Raw genomic sequence first — 27,632 nt, forward strand, 5'->3', positions numbered from 1 at the left:
TGGAACCCAGGTCTCCTGCGTTGCAGTCAGATTCTCTATGGTTTGAGCCACTAGGGATGCCCTTCTGGGGGAAACGTTTGCTCCACACATAACTGGGCTGTTACTTCCATCAGCGTTATGATGGGGTCTCCCTGGGACAGGTCTTCTCAAAGCCAGGATGGAAAAACATGTGGCCACACCTGGAATACAGGGCAGAGCAAAAGAAATAAGGTCAAGTTTTGCCCAAGCCGGGACAGGCAAGTGGGAGGTTCTGGTGGTGAGCAGCTAAGCGTTTTTCTCAGCCTGTCGCAGATCCAGGGCTCCAGCTGGCCAAGAGTCTGACTGTCCAAGCTACCAGGACAGAAGGCATCTCCGAGCCTGATAAGACCAAACAATCCTGGCTTTGTTTTGGAAGGATTTGTCCCTGAGTTTCCAGTTGGCTTCTACTTAAGTCTCAGCGTCACTGACCTTTTCGGTCTCAGAGGAGCTAAACTAGACGATTCAGGTTCTTGGGGAGGAGAAAGCTGGGGAAGACGAGGAGCCCCGCTAGGCCGCCCTGGCTGGGATCTTGGGGCCGGTGATAAGGCGGGGCGGGCGCGCGGCAGCACGGCCGGGGCTCAGGGCGCAAGGGCCGCCGGCCTACCGGGCGCCGGGGCATTCGCCGCGGATCCGGCGCGGGGGGCGCCGTCTGAGATCTCGCCCCCAAGCCCGGCCGCTTCTTTCCTCGGTGTAGCCGGCTAGGTCACGATGGGCTCATTAAGCCGGCAGGTAGGCAGTGCCCCAGCGGCGGCAGCAGGCGGTCCTGGAATGTGCGAGGGGCGTGATGACTGCCGCCGGCCTTTTTGCGCAACACCTTCCCTATATATACCAGAGCGCCGGGCTCCACCTGGGTGCCTGCTCCGGTTCATTACCTGCGTAGAGAGCGCCAGTGAGTACCGCCGCTGGGGTCTGGGCGCTTCTTCCTCTCTCCTGCCTCTTGAAAGAAACTTAATTCACTTTTAATTTACGCAATTCTTTTAGATCTCCCTCGATCCTGATCTCAAGGAACTTGGCTCTCTTTGGGCTACAGAAGAGGGGAAAAAGTAACTTTCTCCACACTTTCAGATTTTTCTTTTTCTTCTTAATGTCATTACTGTTGCTGTTATTTCAATTCCAGTGACTACACTATTAGTGGTGGCATACTTGGGGATTCTAAAATTAAAGATGTGGGGGGATTCCTGCCACATAGGAATCAGGACAGCTAGGCTATCTTTTTGGTCACTAACTAGCTGTGTGATCTGAGGCAGGTCCCTGTAAGCCCCAAGGCCTCAGTTTCCTCCCCTCTTTCCAAGAAGGGAAACAAAAAAGTCTGTCTTTTCTGCGAAAAGTCCAGGTTTGGGTGGCTGTCCAGTGATGTAGTGTGACTTCCACACGCTGCTGTTCTAGTTTGCAGGGTTATTTATCCAAAGTGGCTGCAAGACACAGTCCTGGTCTGCTAGTCCCATCACCACAGGGAGCATCAGCAAAGGGCCCAGCCTTCCGCTTGTCTTGGGAGAACGGAGCCCCCAGTTTTCCAGTGTTTTTGGAGGTACCAGGGTGGGGGGCTGGGGAGGTGTGGGCAACGTGCAGTTGTGTTGGGGAGATCAAACATCTCCAGATCAGGAAGAGGGAGGCATGTGGAGTGGAGTTAATTCAGTCTTCAGATTCTCTGGGTAGCTGGCACTGAGGTTGAGTGTCTCTCCTATTCCCTTAATGAAGAGGCAGCTTTCTCAAACTTGATCTCATGGAAGCAGCTTGTGGATTTCATCATTTAGAATCCTCTCTTCCTCCCTATTTGGGTTCATCATGAGATCTGGGTTAACTCTGCTTGCTCCAGCCCTGTTGGACTTTTTCTTCTCCACACCACTCTCCTCCTGGGCTGGAACCCTCTAATCTGTTCTGCCTTGGGTATTCTTTAAAAAAGGTGTGCCTCATGGCAGTGACCATTGTTTCAGATTGTTGAGCATGTTTGAATCTCTAGCCCCTGCCAGCCAGTTAGCTGATAATGATCTCTATTTTTGTAACTTTGGGAACTGGTGGCTAGAAGTGCATGCTTTGTAAAGACTCAGTGCTAAACTGCCCCCACCAAAATCCACCCTAAGTCAACTCAACAATTTCATTGAAATAAGTTCCTGGTTTGGGGAGGATGGATGTCTGGTTTATTGCTGTTAGACACTAAGTGGGCATATGTACTGCTTGAATTCACTTTAATGAAGACAATAGCTTCTCAGGATCAGTGATTTGAAATAAACTTACTTCTTAGCCACCTTCCACCCTGCCTTTGTCCTGCCCTCCCCCCAGCTCCACCCTGGGAACAGAAAGGCAGTGTCAGCAGGGAGTAATCAGGACATCCCAGTGGAATTAATTCTAGTGAATTTAAAGATGCAAAAGTGTGTGGAAAGAAGGTGGCAAAAAGATGACAATGCATTTTAAGATGTTTATCTTTTATGAATTAGCTCTTTTAACGCCCTCCATACAATGCAAAAATAATATGGTTATAAGTTAATTATAGGATTTATTTTAAAATAAATTGGAAGTGCAGATGAGGGCAAATGTGGTTTGGTTAAAAGGGTCTTAGTTTAAAGTGATAGTGTAAATGTCTTTAAAAAATCCTATTAGTTCATGCCTTCAAAAGTCTAAAAGCCATTCATCGAGGTAAAACCGAGCTGCTTTGTCTCTCACACCTTCCTCCCCCATTCTGTTCTCCAGGGATTATCTTTGTGACGTTTAGAGGAAGTTGAAGGAAAGTAACCACCATCCTCGGGAATCTTTGAATTCTTGGTCATTCTTTCAAAGTATAGGAAAATGTATCTCAAGCATATTGAGACCACTGGAGTCAAAATACTCAAGTTTGAATTGTCTCTACAGGCTTGGTGTGACTTAAAGTGATTTAATTCTTTGTGCCTCAGTTTCCTTTCCTGTAGAATGGGGGATAGCATTGATACTAAGGTAAAAAGTGTTAGTCACTTAGTTGTGTCGACTCTTTGTGATCCCATGGACTATAGTCCACCAGGCTCCTCTGTCCATGAAATTCTCCAGGCAAGAATACTGCAGTGGGTTGCCATTTCCTTTCCAGGGGATCTTCCCGACCCAGGGATCGAGCCTAGGTCTCCTACATTGCAGGCAGATTCTTTACTGTCTGAGCCACCTCAAGCAAATGGACAGGAATGCATCAAGTGCTTGTGAGACTAAATAGATTAATTTGTTAACAGGGCTTACTGCAGGGCCTGGCACAAAACCCTCTGGAAATATTTGGCTGGCAGACACTGTCCGGCATGCTAGGGAATGGGGTCATTCCCCCTGTGCTTGCAGAGGTCACAACCTGGTGGGAAAACACCTGTGTGTCTCGGTCTCTCAGTAGGACGATGCCCCTTGCCTCCTTCCTCCTCTCCCCACTTCTTCAGATAGCCTTGAGCTACTGCTGTTCTGAGCGGAGGTGGCCCCAGAACAGGTCCTGGTTGGAGAGGCTCAAACAATGCAAAGCGTAGGGGCTGGGTGACTGCCAGATGCCTTACATTTCCCCACTGCCCAGGTCTGAGAAGGGCTGAGCAATTTTTGTTGATTTTTTTCCCCTTGGCCCTCAAGAGTTCCTCTTGGCATCGTATACACATGTGGATGCAGGAAGTTGAGCCAAAAGAGTTATCAGTACAGCCAGCTCAATTGTAGAGAGGAGCCCAGGGTGGGGGAAAGGGAGCAGATGTGTAGTCAGAGTCACTCATCTTGTACCTGGGCAATAAAAAACATTTTTCTGAGTATTAGCACCAAATTGCCAAAAGGGATGACTTAATCCTTCTCTGCTTCTGGCAGGTAGTAGGAGAGCACAGCCTTGGGCGAAGGTGGGGAGAGGGAACAGCTGAATCAGAGGGAGGGGGATGGGAGAAAGCCTTTGGAGGGGACCACAAGCTCTAAGGGCCCTCTGACTGCCGAAGCGCCTCCCAGGGGAATTGGGCACTAGTGTCTGCCACACCCCTGGGAGCAGTGGCCTCAGATTCAGTCTACATCTTCCATCAGGCTCATTCAGTGCCTACTGTCCTGCTCAGCTGAGCCTCCTAAAGTTTGGACATAAACACCAAATCCAGGCTCTTAGTATGCCTGAGCCTTTGTGGGGAGTCAGCAGCCTACCCTTAGAGTATGTTGACTGGCATTTCCAGCTGTCTGAATGACTAGGTAAGCCTGACCTCTGCAGAGGCGTCAGTCAGCTAGCTATCCCAGACACCTTCAGAGCCCCACTGAGCCTGGACCCGAGGTAGGTGCCTTACTGCTCTGATGGGGCCTGGAGGATATCTAACTCCTTCCTCCATCTCGACACTTGGTGGGGTTCTGTGGAAAGGCCATCTAGCTTTGGAACCAGCAGTCCTGGCTTCAAATTAGACTCTTGTCCTTGGGCTTCCCAGGTGGCGCTAGTGGTAAAGTACCTGCCTGCCAATGCAGGAGACATAATGCAGGTTTGATCCCTGGGTGAGGAAGATCCCCTGGAGGAGGGCATGGCAACCCACTCCAGTATTCGTGCCTGGAGAATCCCAATGACAGAAGAGCCTGGCGTGCTACAGTCCACGGGGTCCCAAAGAGCTGGACACGACTGAAGCAACTTAGCATGATCCTTGGGTAGCTGTGAAACTTTCTCAATTTCTCTGTGCCTCAGTTTCTTTGTAAACTGGAAAGAAGATCTCCTTATCCTAAGATTTAATGAGGTCACAAATCATATAGAACACTCCCGCATCACAAAACAAACATTAGATCCTTCTTTCTTACGTCCTTCGAATTCAGTGGCCGCACAAACATTTACCGGGATTCACTCAGCTGTGCACCGAGATGAACTTATGGGCTGGGGCAAAGTGGAGTTGAGTCTATTTGTTGTTTGTGATGCAGTTCATTTCACAAAGTGCTGAGTGTTTACTCTGCCAGGCACTCTGTTCGGGGCCTCAACTACACTCATTAATCAGTTAGTCTAATAACAGCTATTTAGGGAGGGAGACACATTGTCCCTAATTTTTGAAAAGATGAAACTGAGGCTCAGAGTCTCACACAGTAAGTGGCAGGGCTCTGCAGAGCCAGCCCTCCCCTGCCGCATGGTTCTCTTTCCGGGTGGTATGCCAGGCACTGTGATAGCAGCAGGCTGAACAGCTCTCTAGTCTCAGGGCTAATCATGGTGCGTTTGCTCCAAGTCCCCCTTTACTTGGAATCTGCAGGGTCAGCCTGCTCAGGGTGCTGAGGCTTTGGTGACTGGGAAGGCTGTGGGAGTAGGGACTCTGCGGCCACACTGCCAAGTGCAATGGGTGGGTACCTGGTGGCCTGCATTTCCCCACTTTCTAGGTGCTGAGAAGAACATCTTGAGCTGTGGGGTGGGGAGGACAGGGAGGGGCTGTCCAGCTGCTTCGGCATGCCCTGGGCTGGGTCAGATGGCTCCTGGCTGCCTGGCCCTCCGGGGGCCGTGCATATGTGGACCTGCGCATTCTCTTTCCTGCAAGTGGCTAGCACCGTGAACACCCAGTGAGTGACGGTAGAGTAGATGAATGTACTGAACAGTGAAGTACAGTGGTCCCCAAGTGTCTGCTAGGTTTGGTTACAGGACTTACCACAGATCCTGAGATCTGCAGAGTCCCATGTATAAAATAGTGTAATTACATATAGCCCATGCGGTCCTCCCATATACTTTAAATCATCTCTAGATAGATTACAGTGTAAATGCTATGTAAATAGTTGTAAATACAATGTAAACGCTATGGAAATAGTTGCCTGTGTGCTGCATATTCAGCTTTTGCTTTATGGAACTAACTGGAATAATTTTTTCCCCTGAATGTTTTCCATCCGTGGTTGGTTGAAACTGCAGATGCAGAAGCCAAGGACAAGGAGGACTACTGAACTGGATGTAGGAAAATGATTGTTTCATCAGGAATGTGTCTGGAAAGGGGATTTGGGCGTGGGACAGATGGTTGAACTTGGAGTAGGGGAAGCAAGATTTCTAGGAAGGAAGAGTAGAGACTTCCGTTAGAATGTTGCCTTTGCTTCTTGGTGATGCTGATTAATAGGAAATGAGGACCCAGAGAGGAATGAAGCCAGCACAGGCCTCACACAGAGGAAGTATTCAAGGCACTATAGTTTGTTGAATCCCTTGTGGCCATATGCTACTCTCCCTTCTGTCCAGTTCAGTGGAAATGAGTGTCTGCCCATTCCATTGCTTTTATTATTGTGAATTACTTGTATTTCAGGCCATGGAAGTGTCTGGTTCTGAATTCGCTACTTTGTATGCCCCTTAAAAGAATATGATTCTGATTAGTCAAATCCAGTCACTGGGAATAGTTTAAATAATACCTACTGCTGATGAGAATTTCCCAAGCTGGGCTGCTATGACATCCAGATTGTAGCTTCTTGAGACAGCTGCTCCATCCAACAGATCTTGGCCAAACAGGCTTGCATATGGTGATGAGGAGCAAGCACTCATCATAAGATTCAGGCATGATTTGTTTCCTAGCCATGATCAGTGTGGATCTAAGGTGTTCCTTCAGTAGACCCTGGATGTTGACTTCTCCATTCACAGATGTACGGTACCTACTATGTGTGGTCTGCTGAGCTCTGGGAGAAAAACGTGTAACAAGGTTCCAGCTCTCCAAAGCTTAAATTCTAGTTGAGAAGGCAGTGTAAATGTCCGTAAGAGAAGAATAGCTCTAGAGTGAATTCAGATTATAACAGAAAGAGGTGATAGACTTACCAAATTTTCCCTTCAAAATGCCCCTATATACATTTTGCATTCTATAATATGCCCATGCTTGTTTTAGTATGATCATTGATGATCACATAAGTTTACAATATGTTGGCATGGTTCTGAGGGCTTGATCACACACTTGATCATCACAATAATCCTTCATAGGGTTAATCAAATATACATCATTTAGCATTAATAGTGTAAGTCATTTAACATTCCCTTGCCCCTTTATGTGTGTGAAAGTAGTGCTCTGTGAAGATATGTCTATGTCCCAATCAAGGATATGTTTGATCAGAGCCCCAACCTCCCTGACAGGTAGAGCTGTGTTTAAAAACTGGCTCCATCACTCACCTACTGGGTGACTTTGAACAAGTTGCTTGGATGTCTTGGAATCACAGATTTTTCCCATTTGCAAATGTCAGTGTTCATGATGAAATGTGTACCTTGGCTCAGTGGTAAAGAATCCGCCTGCAAAGCAGGTGACCCAGTCGATCCCTGGATCAGGAAGATCCCCTGGAGGAGGGCATGGAAACCCGTTCTGGTATTCTTGCCTGGAGAATCCCATGGACAGAGGAGGACTGGTGGGCTACAATCCATAGGATCGCACAGAGTCGGACACGACTGAAGCAGCTGAGCACAGCACGTTCATGACTCCTCTTTTGCCTAAAGATTTTAGTGACATATGTGTCAAGCACCAGCATAGCACCTGGCACCTCTTTGTCACTCTTTGAAATGGGAGTTGTTGTTATCAGAAATCAAGTAAAGATATCACAGTGGTGTGTGATAGTGGTGAGTGCCAGGTGAGTCACGTGGACAGGACACACCCTTAGAGAAGGGCAAGACTAAAGAGGCCTGGGGAACTCAGGTGCAGGAGGGAGCGAGAGGGCTTGCGCTGAGCCTAAACAGGTGGAGAGAAAGATGGGGGCAGGGTCTTCTGTTTGCCAGGGGGGATGCCTGGGCAGAAGCAGAGGAGAGGGTTCAGGGTCCCAGTTTTAGGCTGGTGTGACCAAGGCCAGGGATCATTTGGGGAGCTGCTGCTGCTGCTAAGTCGCTTCAGTCATGTCCGACTCTGTGCGACCCCATAGACGGCAGCCCACCAGGCTCCCCCGTCCCTGGGATTCTCCAGGCAAGAACACTGGAGTGAGTTGCCAGTTCCTTCTCCAATGCGTGAAAGTGAAATCGCTCAGTTGTGTCCGACTCTTAGCAACCCCATGGACTGCAGCCTACCAGGCTCCTCCATCCATGGGATTTTATAGGCAAGAGTACTGGAGTGGGGTGCCATTGCCTTCTCCGATTTGGGGAGCAGTAAGCCATAAAGAGGTGACTGCACACGATCACAGTTGTGTGTTGGGAAAGTTAAGCTGTAGAGAGAGGCTGGGGCCCAAATCAGTTCAACAGGCTGCTGTGTCCCTCTAGGCAGGAGATACAGAGGCTCAGCATGAGGAGGTGGCCCCAAGGAAGCAGACACCAGGAACCAAGTTGCTCCCAGGTGAAATGCACAGTGGTGCTGGCTGGGTTTGGGAGCTGTCAGAGCTGACTTGGAGGTTCTCGGCTGATGGTGACAGGAGTCACATAAACAGCAAAGTTCCACCAAGGGGAACTTTGGGAATGATGGGGAAATGAGTTGGACTTAAGTTAAGGTGATGTCTAAGTGCTGACCACATAAATGGTCCATGAACAGTGTAGTTAGGTGGTTTGGATGCAGGCTAAGTGCTTTTGTACAAATATCTGGGGTGGGAGATGCTTGGAGTCTGTGGGAAACTCACTTCCTCCCTTGAATCTTTTTTTAATTTTTTTTATTTTGGGCCGTGTTGGGTCTCTGTTGCTGCGTGGGCTTTTCCCTAGTTGTGGAGCTGGCGTTACTCTCTAGTTGTGGTGTGCAGGCTTCCCATTGCAGGGGCTTCTCTTGCTGTAGAGCATGGGTTCTAGGTGCCCAGACTTCAGCAGCTGTGGCTCTCAGGCTCCAGAGCACAGGCTCAGTAGTTGTGGCACACAGGCGTCTAAGGCATGTGGGATCTTCCTGGATCAGGGATTGAACTCAGTCTCTCGCACAGGCAGGTGGATTCTTTACCTCTGAGCCACCAGAAAAGGTCCCCTCCCTGGATTCTGTGTGGAGTAAGTGGGATGCTGACTTCCACTAGAGCGTGAAAGCAAGCATCTTTTCCATTTGTCTAGAGTTGGGCTTTTAATCAGATAGATATCACTTTTGATGCTATTAATGCATAACTCACTCCTTCCAGGAGAGTTCCAGGTCATACAGTCATTGAGAGGCAAGCATGTGGACTCTGGAGTCAGAGAAACTCTCAAATCATGCCTGTGACCTTGGGCCAAGTGATTTCATCTGTCTGGGTGCTTTGGTTTTCTCATCTATAAAATGGGAAAAACATGAACCCCTTGCAGTGTTGATAAGAGGAGTTAAGAGGATCAATTTATTGAACAGATTACTGTACAGAAATTAACTCATTGAAGCTGCCTAGTAACCCAGTGGTTTATAAACATAAACCACATTCCAATGTATGGGAAACAGAGGCACAGAGCAGTCGAGTGACTTGCCCAAAGTCTCAGTGTATCTGGGGCAGAGCTGGGGTTTGGTTCTAAACCTCTGTGCTATATAATACCTAGCCTAGAGCCAGCCCTGTATTTTCTTTTTAACCTCAGAGCTATTTCAAATCCACATTTCAGATGTGGCAGCCTTGAGCTGAGGTTGAAGTTCTCCCAGATCAGCCTTGGCCTCTCCTCCCCAGCCACCCAGCTTCACCCCACTTCCCCTGCCCAGGCCCAGCCTTGTAAGCTGCCTCTCAGCACACCCCGAATGGTGCCGCATCAGCAGGCCTGGAGAGCAGTGGGCTTTGCCCCACGTAGGATGGTCAGCTGTACTGCAGGACACTGGATGGAAACTCACCTGGGTTCAAGGCTCTGCCATGTGGGACCTTAGGCAAGTCACAGATCTCCGTGTACCTGAGTTTTTCTTTTTCTTTTTTTTAATTGGGTATAATTGCTTTTGGGGCTTCCCTGATGGCTTAGGAGTAGAATCTGCCTGCCAGTGCAAGAGATTCAGGAGATATGAGTTCGATCCCTGGGTTGAGAAGATCCCTGGAGGAGGAAATGGCAACTGACTCCTGGAAAATTCCATCAACAGAGGAGCCTGGCAGGCTACAGTCCATGGGGCCACAAAGAGGCGGCCGCGGCTGAGCAGAAATGCACGTGCGATTCTTTTACCGTGTTGCGCTAGTTTCCGCTGTACAACAAGTGAATCAGCTATTTGTACACATATGTCCCCTCCGTCTTGGACCTCCTTGCCCACCCCATCCCAACCCTCTAGGTCACCACAGGGCACTGAGCTGAGCTCCTTGTGCTATAAAGCCGGTTCTTCATCTTGGGAAGCCATATAATGGCAGAATAATCACAACACTTCTCCGAATGGGCAGTGGTAAGGTTGAGCACAGCTACTGGCTCTTGCTGGCTAGGCAGGTCCCAGCATCCTTTTCAGAAAGCACATGAAGCCTAGGTGCCAGGCCCGGTGCTGGGTGCTTATGAAGCTGAAAGACCTGGTCTGCGCCTTCCTGGAAGCCAGTGACTGCAGGATGTTGGCTTTGATCACAGGAGTATGTGCCATGGTCTACAGTCACACAGGGAAAGTTCCTTGGGCCAAACAAATGCATGAAATCCTCTCATGATGGGAATTCACAGAATCAGCTTCTTTTAACTCCTGGCTTTATCGGTATGAGTGACAGTAACCATACAAGTGCTCCTGAATCACTTAACTTCTGTGAGTTTGGGGATGGGGCTGCATCTCTCGAAGAAAATAAAAATTGCAGACAATCCTACCACACCTTGTGTACCCCATGGAACATTTCTGGATCCTTATCACAATCATGCTATGAATGGGACATAAATATGCCTTCTATTCACAAGTTTTCTAAAACATTTTCCTGAGGTTGTATTTAGTTTGTTTTGCTGGTTCTTTATAATGGCATGCTCTTTGCTGCGTGGATGCACCATAGTCAATACAGTAGTTTTCCGGTTTTTATTTTTGACCCTGTAAATAAGAGTGCATTTTGGTTTGCATTACATTCATCCATCAGTCAACGTCCCAGGCAGAGCTCTAGACCTTGAGGATGCAAGGTCTAGAGCAAGACAAAGGCCCCTTTTTTGGTAGACCTTACCTTCTGACAAGCAGAAATTATTTCTGTTGAAGAAAAATGGAAGGAAACAGAGCCAGATTCTGGGAAACCCTCTCCAAAGAGGTGATCAGAGCAAGGCAGTACTTTTGATTTTCTGAGGAAAAAAAAAAAAAAACAACTGTCCCTAGATTTTTAATTTCTACAGGTGAAATTACTGGGTCAGAGATGTATGAAATATGTATAGGGTTTAGACATTTGCCAACTTCTTTCCAGAACTTCGGCAGTGCTCATTTCACTGGATTGTCTCCAGAATGGTACATTATACTTAAATTTTTATTTTTTGCTAATTTGATAGTTGAAACTCACCTCACTGTTTTGCATATCTTGGGTCATTAATGAAGCCAAACTCTTACTTTGTAATAAGTGTTTGAGCCACTTGTACTTCCTCTTCTGTGAATTGTTTATTCCAGTCCTTCGGGTTGCATTGTCTGAAGTGTGTCAAGACAAGAACTGCAAGTAGTGGATGTCCCAGCGTGTAGGGAGCCAGGTTTCCTCTCCATGGAGCTGAGATAGGCTTTGTTGAGAAAATGGGTTGTGAGGAAGTCTCTATCAGAGGCTGGGAAGAATGTGATTCTGACAAAGAGTTGTTAATCCAGGCAGCATAGCCTAGTAATCATTGCTACTATTTGCCAGGCACTTTCTGGACATAACCATTAATCTCATAACCCTACAAAGCAGGGAGCATTGTCCCCATTTTATAGATGGCTCAGAGGCCTAAAGGGTCTCTCCTAGACATAGGCCCACTGATAAGGAGCACCTGTGGGCTTTGAACCAGGTCTAATATATCATGCTTCCAGAGGACCCAGCGGCAGGTGAAGCAGGCAGAGTGTATTCGAGCATTGACACAGACCAGAAGTCCACGAGGTGAGGTCTGTTGCACATCTGCAGGTGAGCTTGTCCTTTCATGAGAAGCAGACGGGGAGCCCATTGGATCATTGTGAGGGCTTAGTGGTATCACGAGTTGATGAAGATGAATGGGTTCGTGTTCCCCTTCTGACTAAAGGAGAGAGTCGTGACAGACCAAGGCAGAGCAACCAAAGGAGGCTCAGCTGGTGTACAGAGTTGAGGCTAGGATGGAAACATAGAAAACAGTGGTTTGGTTTAATGACAGCCTGGGTGAGCGAGGGAGGGAGGCCTCCAGAGGCATGAAATACGATGCTTAAGGGTCCACACTTAGGACGTACAAGCATGAATCTTTGCAACCACTGTCTCTTCTTATGGAAACTGAGTGGGCTTCCTTTCAGTGGCTGCTTCTTTAAGCTATTTTCCTATCACAGACCATGGCTCCTTGGCCTGAGTTGGGAAATGCCCTGCCTACCTCGGAGAAATACACTGTGAAGGCCGATGGTGACCAGTCTGCCAAGCCTGAGAAAGGCAAGGAGACTGAAAAAGGTAAGTGCCCCCCTCCAACCCTGGGCTGGCCCCCTTGGGAAGGCCGCAGGAGACCCAGGCCTGGTTCCTCATTCCTCATGGCCTTCTCTGCTTGTTTGGGCAGATGACACCGGCGCACCTATTACCAAGATAGAACTTGTGCCGTCTCATTCCACTGCGGCACTGATCGAGGAGCCCACCGAGGTGGAAGACCCCTGGGACCTGCCCGAGCTTAAGGACACGGGGATCAAGTGGTCAGGTAAATGAGGGCAGCTGAGGCAGGTGGGAGGGGACTGCCCTTTGGCAAGAGACTGAGATCACTATCTTTACAGTGTCACCTTGGTGTCATGGTTTCCCTTTGATTGTTCAAGCAAAGGTCCTGGCTTTAAGAGTCAAGCCTCCTGTGATGAATGGGGGATCTTTTATCCTTTCATTCATTCATTCAACAAATGAACCGAGGTTATAACCAGACCAGACTCTGTAGCTCCTTGTGTGCTGAACCAGGTCCCAGGCACTGCCCAGTGCCGTGGATGCAGCAGGAAATAGACGAGGCCCCCTCTCTGAGACCCCTGGGGGTTGGGAAAGAGGGGTCCCCAGACCTCAGTGTGGGCATCAGAGAGAGATTATAGAAAGTAGTCTACATAGACAAAACAGCAGGGATGCAAGCAGATGCCGCACTTGTGTTCCAGACAGTAAGGTCAGTCTGCAGGTCAGGTAGAAGGAGAAGAGAGCTGGGAGGGAGGACATGAGAATCACTTTAAAAGTGAGTGGAGAAAGCGATAGCCCAGGATGTAGCCCTCCAGGACATACGAGGGCCCAGACCCTCCCCAGATGGAGGCTGTGATTGCTACCTTGCAGCCACTTTGTTGAAAATATTCTGTATGGTTCTGAAGGTGCTTAGAAAAGCCTTTATCTCTGACCTCGCACTTAGCAGGGAGCAAGTGCTCTTAAGTGGCTCATCAGTGACACTTGCTCTTGCCCGTGTGTGCCCCAGACCTCACCAACCCCCTCCTCCCAAGAGTCCAATCCTTTAGACATTTCACCACAGGTTTCAACTGAACGGACTCCAGTGGTAATTAATTTGAAAACTAGAGCCAGCCATGAATGCATCCCATTGCTAGGTCTTGCTAGATTTAAGACTATAGCTGCCCGGCTAGGAGGGGAGTTGGGGGAGTTCTGAGCTCATTGTCAAACTTCTCAGTGTTTCAGCCATGCCTTTTCCCCTCCTCCAGAGAGAGACACCAAAGGGAAGATTCTCTGCATCTTCCAAGGGATTGGGAAATTTATTTTACTTCTGGTGTTTCTCTACTTCTTCGTGTGCTCCTTGGATGTCCTGAGCAGTGCCTTCCAGCTGGTTGGAGGTATGGATGGAAGAAGTCGAAGGTCCAGGGTGGTGGTGGTGTTTTTGGTGAATTTATTTCAGCAAGCCATAGCTCAGCAAGCCCTATGCAGTTGCAGTCTAACCGAGTGTTCTGGAAATGGAAGTCACCTGAGATGATCTGAAGTCATGCCCCTAATTTACAGAAGAGAAAACCAATGGTCATGAGAGGGTTATGATAGGCTGGCTGAAGTGGCTTAGGCCAGGCCAGAGCCAATGCCAAGGGCAAGCCGTCAGCTCCTTGTGTTTGTCTGTGATCCCTGGACAGGAAGCTGTTTGACCTGAAGGCTTATGTGAGGGTTTCTGGCTGTCTTGGGGCCTCCCCACTGGAGGGGACTATTGACTAAGAGTGTTCTTAGGCTAAAGCAACTACTAAAAATCAAAGTTGGTCCTTTGCTGGAGAAGGACAGGGGTCCCTTGGGGGATCTGCTTTCACTGCAGTTGCCTAAACACCTCCCAGGACTGAGCATGGAAGTGAGGGGTGAGGGGATCTGGAAGTGAAATTACTGTGTGCTTGGTCACCTGCCTATCCCTGATGGGCAACAGTAGTATGAGCCAGCCCTTTAAGTGCCTGCTGACATAAGGGCATTGTCTTAAACATTCCTTCCCAAAGTCCTTCCTACCTACAGAGGAATGGGCCAAGGCTCTAGAAGGTTTTCACCCAGCACTGGGTTTCACCGCCCGTAAATTGGCATAGTGGGATTCAAACTGAGATCTGGTGACATGGAAGACCATAGGTTTCTGTATCTCTTGGTTCTGTTCTTGAGAACTCATCTTTGTGGTCTAGGAGAACTGCGGGAGTGTGAGGGGCAGACTGTCTTGCTGAATGCCACTCTGGTCTGCCCCTATCCCACGCAGCATCAGCAAGAGGCCTTGCTGCCTCTCAAACAAGGCATCCCACTCTCAGTCTTCTTTTAAACATTAACTGGGGGGATGGATTGATGGTCTCAGAGCACACTCTCAAGTGATGCTCCTAGTGTTCAGTTATGGACTGGGGCTAGGGGCTTGAATCAAAGGGGTTGGATAGAGAAGAATGAGAAGATCTACATGGATAAATCTTGTGAGTTGGGAATACATCCCTAACCAGAACAAGGCCATCAGGAGAGGCACTGGCATTCATCAAACAGAAGTACAGAGCTGAGGCCAGATTCTTGATCAAAGAGGAGGGCTTGCTGATGAAAGTGGTTGAAGTAGATAGGAAGGTGCAGGGTGAAGGGACAAGAGGAACAGGGGTGGGTGGGATTAGAGCAGCACTGGGGAGAAGCCTGAGATACCACCAGCAAGTCCGCAGGCTGGTACCTACAGCTGCCGGCCAGTAACTTGAGGCTGGTCACTCAGCGCCCACCTAACGTCCATTACATGGTTATGGGTTTGTTTTTCAGGAAAGGTAGCTGGGAAATTCTTCAACAACAACTCCATCATGTCCAACCCCTTGGCGGGGATGGTGATTGGGGTGCTGGTGACGGTCCTGGTGCAGAGTTCCAGCACCTCCACGTCCATCGTCGTCAGTATGGTGGCCTCCTCACGTGAGTCTAGGCACCTGTGAGCCCAGACACATTTCAGGCATTTCCCTGGTCAGCTGGGGAGGCTGGGATTTACTCTGAATATGTCCAGGCTTGTTGCCATTACCTTCCTAACTTGTCCAATTATGATGTGCTCTGCTTTGACTGTGGGCAGCCTCCTATTTCCCTTCCCAGGCAGGGCTGAGCCTTATAATTGGCCCCAACACTTGAAGACTCAGTTCCGAATTCTCTAGAACTGTGTTGTCTAGTCTAGTAGCCACTAGCTACATGTGGCTGTTTCATTTAACCTTAAATTCAGCTGCTCAGCTGCAAGACCTGTATTTCAAAGGATCACATGTGGTTAATGGCTGCCATATTGAACCACATAAATTTAGAACATGTCCATCATTGCTCTCAGGGCTAAGAATAAAACCTCATGTAATCACATCACATGTTGGCCTTGAGGCATCTGAGCTTGGGGACTTGACTTACAAACTTGAACCCACTCAACGTTTGCCCTGACTATGTTGAGACAAACCCTCTGAGGGGAGCCAGTTTGAACTGATTAATTTCCAACCCAAACCAGTATTTTTATCTAAAATTTAGTAGAACAACTTTTCGAGGACAAAATTAGAAAAATATCCTTTACTTCCACAAAGTACTTTTATACTTTTATAACTTATATTTTTTATACTTAATACTTTTATAACATATACTTTTATTTGTACTTTTATACTTTTATACATTAGAATGTATGGCAATGTATTAATTTTGTGAGAAAAAGATATTACCATAAATTTTCCATAATAAATACACAAGTCCTTATACATTGTTTCCTAGTCTCCTTTAAGCTACCGTGCCATCTGGAATGGGGGGACAGAGGGACTTAGAATGGAACTTTTAGACTTTTAAACTGAAACTTTTAAACAGGAGGGCTTTGTGGAGTCTCTGAATTCCCTGCAATTAAGTGCTATAATTTTTTAATCTTCTTTGGCATACATGCCTATTTCTATAGAGAGATGCCCAAGTTTTTTTCAGATTCACAGTGAGGTGCAGACCCTAAAGAGATTAAGACCTGGTGCTTTAGGGGATTACCAGCCTGAATGAAGTCAGTTTGCCTTGGGCCACATCAGGAACACAGCCAATATGCCTTCCTCACCTTGGCTAACTTGCTGACTTATTCTTTTCCACCCTCCAGTGCTGCCCGTGAATGCTGCCATCCCCATTATCATGGGGGCCAACATTGGGACTTCAATCACCAACACCATCGTGGCGCTCATGCAGGCAGGGGACCGGAAAGAGTTCAGAAGGTAGGAGGCTTGGAGCCAGCCTTGGCCACCACCAGGCCCATATAGGGGTGGCCGAGGTTTCCTAACTGTCATTGACAAGAGAGCATGTTTGTTATCCCTGGACCTCTACAGCGGAGCAGGGCTGGAGGCTGGGATCACATACTTATCAGTTGGTAACTCAGCTCCCTGATTTGCAGAGCTCGGATAACAGAATCTATCAACCTCCATGTTGCCTAAAGAAATTAACACAATCATATAGATAAATACTTAGCAAGGTGCCTGGCACCTAGTCAGGGCTGCCTGAATACAAGTTTTAGCCAGAAGCTTGACCTGTGGCATAGTTAAAACAAGGCCAGTTAGAATAGCATTTACTATCTCACTTGGAAATAATTATAACTTCCTAAAGCTTCCATTAAACACAATTTCCCAGCCTCTCTTCTGACTGGTTATGGGTTTTTCCAGAGCTTGTTATAATAGTAAAACGGTCCCCATCCAACAAAGCCAAAAACACCTATTTAAAAAGGTACAATGCACCCCCAATGATCATAGCAGCATTATTTAGAATTGCCAGGATATGGAAGCAACCTAAGTGTCCATCAACAGATAATGAAAGATGTGATCCATCTACACACACACACACAAGCATATACATATGATGGAATACTACTCAGCCACAAAAAAGAACAGATTTGTGTCATTTGAAGCAATATGGATGAACTTGGAGGGCATTATGCTAAGTGAAATAAGTCATACAGGGAAAGACAAGAATTGCACGATATCACTGATATGTATAATCTAAAAAATACAACAAACTAATGAATGAAACAAAGAAGCAGGCTCACAGATATGAGAACAAACTAGTGGTTACCATTCAGGAGACGAAAGGGGGATGAGTAAGATAGGAGTAGGGAAATAAGAGGTACAAACTATTAGGTATAAAATAACGCTACAGGACACACAGCCAATATTTTCTAATAACCATAAATGAGTAAAACCTTTTAAAATTGTGAGTCACTGTATTGAACACCTGGGCTTATATAATATTGTACACCAGCTATTCTGCAGCTGTCACATCAGACAGATGACATTAAACAGGCTGGTGGGGGTGGTCAGTAAACACCATCCCTCGTCCACGGGTACACTGGCAGGCATCGGATGTCCTCAGCCGTTCAGTTTCTGTCAACCATAGCTGAACTCCTGGTCCGTGATAAAATGTTCTGAGATCTAAATTATAATACGTATCACCCAGGGTGTGTTTGCTAATTTGATCTTAAGAAACTGAGTAGACATTTCTATGTACTATTTTATTAATATAGAGGCACAAAGAGTAACACTGAGGAGCATAGCTGGGACCAATCCAGGTTTTCTTATTGGAAATTCTGGGTTCCTTTCACTGTTACACTAATTTTTACCTCTGGATATATAAAGATGAAAGTGTGTACACATAGAATATAATCAATCTAGCTCACCCCCCTCTGAGATATTTAAATAGATTGCTTTCAATAACATTTTTGGAGATGTGTTTTCTTTTCTGGTCATTTTTTCCTGGATAGATTCCTGAAACAACAACTATATCAAACACCTATAAGGCTTTTTTTAAACAGTTTTCCAAACTACAAAGAAATATTTGTAACACTTTGAGTCAGCAGTGTATGAAAATGTCTTAAATCACCCTCTCCAGGAAGCATAAGTAAAAATTTGTACTTGCAAACAAATTGCAAATTTCTAAAGGAAGAATTGTGTTCAGTATGCATGATTCAGAAGTAGTTTTGATGAAGTTTTTTCAAACAGCCACTTGCTAAGTTAATAATTGCAGCCAAAATAACCTCTATTGATAGTTCCCTTTCCCCTACACAGAGCAAACTGTCTACTGTCTAATCTGGTGGGAAATGTTCTGCCAGGCAGTAGGAGATGAGATTCCTGGACCCAGCACTGCTGCAGTGATCTTCAATTCCTCTGTTTGCTGGTCCTCAATTTCTTCATCTGATGAATGGCGGTGGGGCGGGGAGAGGGTACTATTAATACCACTCACTTTGGGGATTGCTGTAAGAAGAAAAGTGAGATTGTATACCTATATGCATATAGGTAGGTGACACCTGGCAGATAATACGAGTGATGACATGCCTAGATGGTACCCAGCCACTGATCTGTCTTGGGGTGGGGTTCTCTTCCTGCAGGGCCTTTGCGGGGGCCACCGTCCATGACTTCTTCAACTGGCTCTCCGTGCTGGTGCTCTTGCCTCTGGAGGCCGCCACCGGTTACCTGGAGCGCCTGACCAACTTAGTAGTGGAGAGCTTCCACTTCAAGAATGGAGAGGAAGCCCCAGAACTTCTGAAAGTTATCACAGATCCCTTCACAAAGCTCATTATCCAGGTAACCTGGCTTTCTGCAGAGAGATAAGTGGGATGGAAGAGATGGATGAGGGTCTGTAATCACTGCCCTTTAGCTGCCTCTGAAAAAAACCAAGGGAGGCAGAACTTCAGGAACACCAGATGGGGTGGAGTTCTTGTTGTTCAGTTGCTCAGTCATGGCAGACTTTTTGTGACCCCATGGACTGCAGCACACCAGGCTCCCCTGTCCTTCACTATCTCCTGGAGTTTGCTCAAATTCACGTTTGTTGAGTTGGTGATGTTATCTAACCGTCTCGTCCTCTGCCATCCCCTTCTCCTGGAGTAACTGGCATTTATTATCTCTGTGACTTCAGCACGTGTGTGTCATCTTTATTAGCGTGGGAGTGGTGGGTGGTAGTGAGTGCTTCTCGAGACTCAAGGACTGTCCACTGGACACTTCATTCCCACCTCTGACCTTGGCACCCCTGGCCTCCCTGATTAAAGTCACATCCTACTCACAGCCAGAGAGGAAGAGTTGACTGCCTTTCCTCCCATTTTATTTGTCTGCTCACTAGGGTCTGTCCATATTGTTGAAGTAAATGAAAGAAGGCTTTGTAGATGTTGCCTTGGGGAGAAGGGGCCAGCTTGGACCTTGCTCGTTCACTCTTAGCTTCATTTTTTTTCTCTTATTTGATTATCCAATGAATCTTTTACTGCACGCTTCCTAGATACAGGTCCATTGTTCATACCAGTCCTTCATTTATTGAGCACCCACTGACATCAAGGTGCTCTGCTCTGCCCTGAGAGTGCAGATAGGGTGAGTCTCACCGCTGCAATCTGGCTCATGTCCTCAGAGCCCCTCTTACCAGCTTAACATCTGTCCCACATCAGTTTTGACAATGGGCTGACTCTCTTCTGTCTGTTGCTCTCCTCAGCTGGATAAAAGTATTCTCAACCAAATTGCAATGAATGATGAGTCGGTCCAAAACAAAAGTATGATCAAGATTTGGTGCAAAACTTTTACCAACGTGGTAAGTTTCTGGTAATTGCTGGCTGGGTTAGCTCTTTTGTCTGTACTGGATAAAGCAAGATCTTGCCTTCAGATTGGGCATATAAAAGGTCAGGAGAAAGAAAAATTGAGGATTCCTGAAAAGTCAAAACTAGCCAGTGAGAATCCTGAAGTTGCTGATTTCTAGATGGAAAAACATGCTGTAGGACAGACAGGACGAGCCCACATCGTGGACATGTCATTCCTGGCTAACTATGTGCATGTCTCCGGGCTTATCTCTGGCTGCCACCTCGCTTCCATTTATAGAGGGACTTGTGAAAGTACCCCACACTTAGGAGTCTCCCCTGATGCCCCGAATTTCCCTCCATGCCCCACCAGAAGTGAGGGTTGTAGACGATGCATAGTATTTCTCATGTTTGCCACCCAGACTGAGAGAAATGTCACCGTCCCCTCGCCTGAGAACTGCACCTCCCCTTCTCTCTGTTGGACGGATGGTTTGTACACCTGGACCATCAAGAACGTGACCTACAAGGAGAACATTGCCAAGTGTGAGTGGAACTCACAGAGCATCAGCCACTGGGACAGGCTGTCTGGGGTGATGATGGTTATTTCCTATCTGTCTGGAGCCCCAGTAAGTGAAGGAAAGAAGGGCAGTGAGGTTCACTGAACACCAGTCCTACATGGGACAGTGAGCTGTGAACTTTCATGGCAGAAAAAACTAAGGCTGGGGACCGGGGGGCAGGCTCAAGGTCCCCCTGTAAAGGGAAGAGCTAGGACCTGAAACTAAGTTCTTCTGGCCATTCCAGGCCAATTCAGAACTCAACAACAGATTCCAGAGCACTCCCTCCATGGGCTTTGGTATCTGGCAGTAACTGTAGGGAGATAATAGCCTGACAGAACAGATACCATCGCCCTTGAGTCAGGAGTCGCTGTTGTACAGGAGGCCCCATTTGAGGCACTGGGGCTATAGTAGTGAACAAAGCAGTGAGCTTGCTGCTTCAGATGGAGCATTGATGCTCCGATTCCTTAAGAAGCTGTACTGTTGCCTCTGGACTTTTATGGCCCTGATGCTAGTTCTTCTAATCATTTACTCCTTATGTGCCCACTTGCATATCTCTGCCTCTCCTCCTCTCCATGCATCCCCACGTTAATTCTGAGCCGTACACCTTACTACTCCAGTTGTGGTTTACCTCACAGAATCATATGAATGTATCACCTCTTGTATTGTTGCTGTTGTACATCCATTAAAATAACCATGTTTTTTCTGGAATCATCATGGGGACACATAGGGATTTTAAAAAGAAAAAAACACAAGCAGTTTTATAATTAACAATTGCTCCCACTCTGACTTGCCCTTCCTGCCCCAATTTGCTCCTTGAATACTTGTAGGTATCCTCGTTATCATGAGTAAAACGTGGAATGGGATTTAGAGGCAGAAGAATGGAGTTGGAGGTTTGAGTCTGCCCCTGGATTTTACTACATCTTCACCCTCATGAGATCCCATTGGCCTAAGCATAACCTCAGGGTTTTACTTAGCTGCAAGGGAGGCTTGAAAGAGCGGTCTTTATTCTGGGCTGCCCTGTGTCAAGCTGACAACCAAGATTCTGTTACTTTGAGACAGAAGGATGTTGGGGAATAAATAACAATCTGTGGCTGTCAGGGGCTCCATGCCCTCCTAACAAGGGCTGTCTGTGGTCTCTCCAGGCCAACACATCTTCGTGAATTTCAACCTCTCAGATGCTATTGTTGGCGTCATCCTGCTGATAGCCTCCCTGCTGATCCTCTGTACCTGCCTGATCCTAATTGTCAAGCTCCTGGGCTCTGTGCTCAGGGGGCAGGTGGCTGCTGTCATCAAGAAGACAATCAACACTGGTAAGCTTGCCGCCTCTCACTCTGGACCTTCTAGGGGTGGTGTCACTGGAGCTCCTGTTGATTCTCTAGCAACAGCCTCTACATGGAGTTTCTGTCTTGGCTTTGAGAAGCTGTGAAAGTTACAATGCCACTTGCCTTCGAAATCCTCCTTTTGAGTGGAGCCTGAGGAGCACTTGTTTGCAAGGTCTTGAGAAAGAGCCAGCTTAAGTTCAAATTGCTGTGAGTTAGGCCTTCCTTCCTACCAGGTTCCCTGTTTGCCCAGGACTTTACTGAGTCCGTCAGGATCCCTTAGGTAATAAAGGGTACCAGAAGTCCACTGTGACCCTTATTTCCCTTCAGCTCTTGGGAAGAAAATGTGGTTCTGGAGAAATACATCAGCATTTTGAAACAGCCAGCGAGACTCTGTTGCTGAGAGTCTGGCCAATGAAAACATACCCCATGAACTCTGCCTGTGAAATGGGGCTGAGGATGTCTGCCTCCCAAGGTTGTCATGAGGGTGAACTGAGTGACTCTTCTCTGGGTGCTTGTTGGCTATGCGGGGCATGGTCCTGGACTGGTGCTGCCAAGAACAGGGTCTCTGGGGCTTCCAAGCTGCTTCACATCCTCAGTGCTCCTTTAAGTGGAGGGTATGAAGCACTGGGAGACCAAGACAGGAGGAAAGCTAGAGTCTGAATGCTCAGAGTGTTTTGTTGTTATTTGGGTGACATCTTAGTGTGGCTCAGAGGGTAAAGTGTCCACCTGCAATGTGGAGACCTGGGTTTGATCCTTGGGTTGGCAAGATCCCCTGGAGAAGGAAATGGCAACCACTCCAGTACTCTTGCCTGGAGAATCACACGGACAGAGGAGCCTGGTAGGCTACAGTCCATGGAGTCGCAAAGAGTCAGACACAACTGAGCAACTTCACTTAGTCCAACCACTGTAACAAATTCTCACAGACTGGATGGTTTAAACAACAGCAATTTATTTCACATAGTCTTGGAGACTGGGAGGCCCAAGGTCAGGGCGCCAGCACAGTTGGGTTCTGGTGAGGACCCACTTCCTGGTTTATAGATGGCTGCTTTTTCACCATGTCCTCACGTGGACAAGCTCTCCCTTCTATAAGGGCACTAATCCACTCTTGAGGACTCCAACCTCATGACCTAGTCATCTCTCAAAGGCCTCACTTCCTAATACAATCACATTAGGGGTTAGGGTTTCAACACATGGATTTGGGGTGGGGGAAATGACACAAACATTCCATGCATAACAGATGGGTTCAGCATTCAGAACTCCAGTGAATACGTGTTTTTGTCTTGGCAACACATCCTTACTTCTACTGTTCGAATATGCAAGGTGAAAAAATGCTAAAAAAATCCAATTTGCAGCTTCAGACTTCTGTGTGGGTATGGAGAGGAGTTTACACAACTCAAACCCCTGGCCCAGTTTTGCTGCCTGGGTCCTAGTGAGATGCCAGCTGGGCCTCCCAACCCACGCCTCCTCCGGAAGGATTGTGATGCATCTCTTATCCTCTGTCTTCCAGATTTCCCTTACCCCTTTGGCTGGGTGACTGGCTACCTGGCCATCCTTGTGGGGGCAGGCATGACCTTCATCGTTCAGAGCAGCTCTGTGTTCACGTCTGCTATGACCCCACTGATCGGTGAGTCTCTCCCCTGAGTCTCCCTCTGTCTGCTGATACCGTCTCCTGCCATCCTCTGGGGCTGATGCCACGGGCTTTGTATTTTCACCCCCCCAGGTATCGGTGTGATATCCATTGAAAGAGCATATCCACTAACGCTAGGTGCCAACATTGGCACCACCACCACTGCCATCTTGGCCGCCTTAGCCAGCCCAGGCAATACTTTGAAAAGCTCACTCCAGGTAAGGAAATGCTTCATGGAACAGGGGCTCTGGGTGGGATCCAAACCCATCCATGGTCTTGTAAGCACATGGTTTCTAAACAAGTAACCAAGTCAAGCTTTTCTCTGTTGTGTCCAAAACTGTGATGTGGAGATGCCTCAGGGAGACAGATTTAAGAACAACCAAAGGCACCTGCTCCCTAGGGTGGTAGTCAGACTCCCATCACCAGAGGTTGTTTAAACAAAGGTGAGGTGGCTGTTTTGCTGGAGGAGGAAAGGGTATTCCAGAAACATAGATACCACTTCTTGTCTCCTTGCCCTCCTCTTGGCAAACTCTGCCTGGACAATGGGAGGTCACTTGTGTCCTAAGCCTGGCATTGAGAAGAATCAGGGGGATCTGCCTTGCCTGGATCAGCTAGGTGACCTTGGGCAGGATGACCTTTGATGTCTGAATCACTGTCCCCCGTTTACACACCCAGTGCCCGTAGACAGGTGGCCTAACCTTTGAGCATCAATTCCCTCATCTGAAAAACAGGGACCATAATCTCTAGCTCTGTAGGATTATTTTAAAGATCTGATGAGGCTCTGTCTAAAGCCATGCTGTTGACCAAAGTATAGAATGAGTATAGAATATGTGAATCACTCGTGAAATCTGAAACTTTTAGGACTTTTAGTTTTAAAAGTCAAAAAGGAACAGGGAGATTAATTTTAATAATGTGTTTGATTGAACCATTATCATTTCAACATGTAATTAATATTAATGAGATTTTATATTCCTTTATTAAAAATTAATTTATTAATCCATTTATTAATTTGCTTTTGGCTGCACTGGGTCTTTGTTACTGCACATGGGCCTTATCTAGTTGCAGTGAGTGGGAGCTATCTTTGTTGCCTTGAGTGGGCTTCTCATTGTGGTAGCTTCCCTTGTTGTGGAGTGCGGCCTCAGTAATTGTTGTGCACAAGCTTGCTTAGTTGCTCCATAGCATGTGGAAAGTCATTTACAATTGTTTTGGACTAAATCTTGGAAATCCAGCGAGTATTTTACATTTAGGCCACATCGCAGTGGATAGTGACTAATGCATTGGATAGGGCTGGTCCAAAGCCCCTAACATCATGCACAGTTCCTGGTGGAACATATAAGAAAGTACAAAGTGTATGGCCTCCGGAGCCAGGCTATCTGGGTTTGAATCCCATCTCCCATCTGTATGATTTGAGGAAAATAGCTTAACCTCATAGTGCCTCAATTTCTCAAAGTTCACTGTTAGATTTTGCCTAACGGAAACTTCAGGCCCTGAAAACTAAACTGTGATTCAGGTGGTCACTTCCCTTGCCTTCCCCTCTCCCCACCTGGCCGGCTCCCCCACCTCCCCACCCATCCCCCACCCCCCACCCCCCGCCCCCCAGCGACACACATTAGGCCCTCAGCTAATGTAATCCCTCCCACTCTGGGCTGAGCTATGAAGGTGAGGAAGACCCATGACTCCACTTCTAGATGACGCCCTCTTCTCTCCGTGAGGCAGACCCATTCACCTCTCCAACCCCTTGCTTTTCAGATCGCCCTGTGCCACTTTTTCTTCAACATCTCAGGCATCATCCTGTGGTACCCAATCCCGTTCACTCGCCTGCCTATCCGCCTGGCCAAAGGGCTGGGCAGCGTCTCAGCTAAGTACCGCTGGTTCGCCATCGTCTACTTGATCATCTTCTTCCTCCTGATCCCTCTGGGGGTGTTCGGCCTCTCCCTGCTTGGCTGGCCAGTGCTGGTGGGCGTGGCGTCGCCCATCGTCCTTGTGATCTTACTGGTGGTGGTCCTCAAGATCCTGCAGTCCTGCTGCCCTGGCTCCTTGCCCCAGAAGCTCCGAAGCTGGGACTTCCTGCCCTTGTGGATGCGCTCCCTGGAGCCCTGGGACAAGCTCATCACCTCCCTCACCAGCTGCTTCCAGAGGCGCTGCTGCTGCTGCTGCCGCGTCTGCTGCCGCGTCTGCTGCGGGCTGTGCGGCTGCTCCAGGTGCTGCCGTTGCAGCAAGTGCTGCGAAGACCTGGAGGAGGTGAAGGACGAGCCGGTCAAGTCCCCTGAGGCATTCGACAACTTGGCCATGGACAAAGAGGCCCAGGATGGGGTCACTAAGTGTGAAGTGGAGGCCTCAGGCACCAAAATCGTTTCCAGCATCACAGCCTTGTAGGTAGGGGCTGCCTGGAGACGGGAGGAGGGCCCCATAGTCCACACGCTCTGGCTCCCTCTTGGTTCTTCCTCCATTTCAGGGGAATTCCTTCCCCATTGAGAAATGACATCCATCCCAGCTCTCATTCCCTTGGCCCAGTGTATCAAGCCCACACAGTAGTTCCATCCCAGCCCCACGCTCCCTGGGCCTTCGAGGCTCGGGAAGGCACAAAACGACACTGAAAGAGAATTAGTGAAACCTGGCCGGAGAGATGATCGCAATTTCCCCAGCACACAGCTGGGTTGGTCAATAGGGCTTTTTACCCCCTGACCATCCTCTTCCAAAGGAAAAGCCCCAAGGGAGGAATTTAAGGAAGGTTCTCAGAGGTGCATATTCATGTACACTTTTCTTTATTATGATCCAGCTCAGGCATCTCTCTTTTATCAAAGACCTGCTTCAACCAAGAGCAGCTGCTCCCATACAGTCCAAGGGCAGCCCAATTCACGGGAAATGGTGTAACTGTCTGGGACTTGGAGAAGACCATCGGTGTGGCCTTTTCCCCTTCTTAGTGCTCCTCACATCCCCTGGCAGGGTTTTTGTAAAAGATCAGTGCTGTCCCTGAGCTGGCAGGTGGAGGATGAGTGCTGGGAATTGGGGAACATTTGAGGGAGATGGTTCATCTCTGCCACAAGAGCCTTGGGTGCTTCTTAACCCAGCTAACCCAGCATATGTTCTGGCTAAAGCCTAGAGCTGATAAAAATCACCCCTGCTGAGTCTTCTGGAGTAAGATATGCCGGCCGGTTCTGAGTCCCCTCCATTCTGCCCCCTGAATCAAAGCACCTGAGCGTAGGACAGCTCTACAGCCCTCTGTGCCCCTTGGCTCCTTGTACAAAATGACTATCTGGGTCAGCTTCCGCCCATACTTGCACCCACCCCTCCTTCCCTCAAAGCCAGAACCTTTTTCCAGACATTGTCTCATAGTCCCATCCATAAATGAACTTTGCTCATGTGCCCTCTCTCCACGTCTGCAAAGCTTCAAATTTTTCACTGAGGGTAGAAACCAGGGCATGGCTGGACTGCCCACAGAACCATGATCAAGTGGCAGTGGGGTGCATGCATGTCTGTGGATCCAAGAAGTGTGCTCCTTCTTGGCCCAGATGCCTTCTCTGTGCCTTTGAGAGCCCCCGTTGTATTATTATTTGCACCTCTTGCCATTGCTTCTTACCCTGAACAAACCTAGTTCTCCCTGGAGAGTGAGTGAGCTTCAATCAAGCCTGGGAAAGGGGATCAATGCAGCCATGCTCCCAGACCCTGTCCTTCCCCATTCTAGCTTCTCAATCACTTTAGCAGGTTGGGATACCAAACTGAGCCTTCCCCTGACCTTCCCTGTGTAGAATCAGATTCCCAAACAGAGCCATTTATACTCTATATTTATACTCCTGCAACTGTACAGCATTTTTTGTAAGTTATATAGTAAGTAGTACTGTGATTTGTGTTATGTAGCGCTCTCATTTGGAAACCAGGCCAGGTTCTACTAAGAAAGACCACCTTTGTATATTTTGTAATACAGCCTTTTAAACGTGCTTCTGCAGCCACACCCACACCACACACCTCTCCAAATATGTAAATATGTAAGTTAAATCTGGGCAGGGCTGTGGTCCTCTTTGTACTCTGATTTTAAAAAATTGGATCCTTGTACCTGCGTTGTTTCTTTTTTTAAAAAACTGGTTGTGGGAAGTGAGAGAAATAAAGATAAAACCCCAAAGGAGCGAGTTGTTTTCAATTATAGGGGAATAAGGACCTCCTAGATCTATTTCCAAAAAATTTGAGGTCGTTCCCTCATTTAATGTCACTACCCAGCAACAGCACCAGCTACGTAATTTGTGGAGTCCCTCACTCGAAATGCAGGAAAAAATGCCAAGTTTTCCTCTCGACCATGGTCCCTCTTTTTGACTTTAAAAAAATTACTATTCAATGCTAAGTTGACATTTTAAAATTATTAG

At 47.7% G+C, this 27,632-nt stretch overlaps 1 protein-coding gene across 5 annotated transcripts; it reads left to right on the forward strand.

The window, feature by feature from the left end:
• Positions 1–784: 784 nt before the first annotated feature.
• SLC34A2 (solute carrier family 34 member 2) lies at positions 785–27,394 on the forward strand. 5 transcript variants are annotated; one of them, XM_069593793.1, is made up of 13 exons: positions 785–907; positions 12,162–12,276; positions 12,380–12,514; positions 13,488–13,616; positions 15,016–15,159; positions 16,334–16,445; positions 18,602–18,797; positions 19,690–19,785; positions 20,191–20,311; positions 21,468–21,635; positions 23,155–23,271; positions 23,368–23,492; positions 25,024–27,394. In XM_069593793.1, exons 2-13 carry the CDS (start codon positions 12,165–12,167, stop codon positions 25,648–25,650), a joined length of 2,082 nt encoding a protein of 693 aa, XP_069449894.1. In that variant the 5' UTR covers positions 785–907; positions 12,162–12,164; the 3' UTR covers positions 25,651–27,394. The 5 variants fall into 5 exon arrangements, with proteins under 5 accessions (XP_069449894.1, XP_069449897.1, XP_069449896.1 ...); XM_069593796.1 differs by having other exon boundaries at positions 863–907; positions 12,162–12,258; XM_069593795.1 differs by lacking the exon at positions 785–907 and adding an exon at positions 1,411–1,546.
• Positions 27,395–27,632: the final 238 nt, after the last annotated feature.

The sequence above is a fragment of the Ovis canadensis genome, chromosome 6 (assembly GCF_042477335.2).
Source record: "Ovis canadensis isolate MfBH-ARS-UI-01 breed Bighorn chromosome 6, ARS-UI_OviCan_v2, whole genome shotgun sequence".
Taxonomy (NCBI): Eukaryota; Metazoa; Chordata; class Mammalia; order Artiodactyla; family Bovidae; genus Ovis; species Ovis canadensis.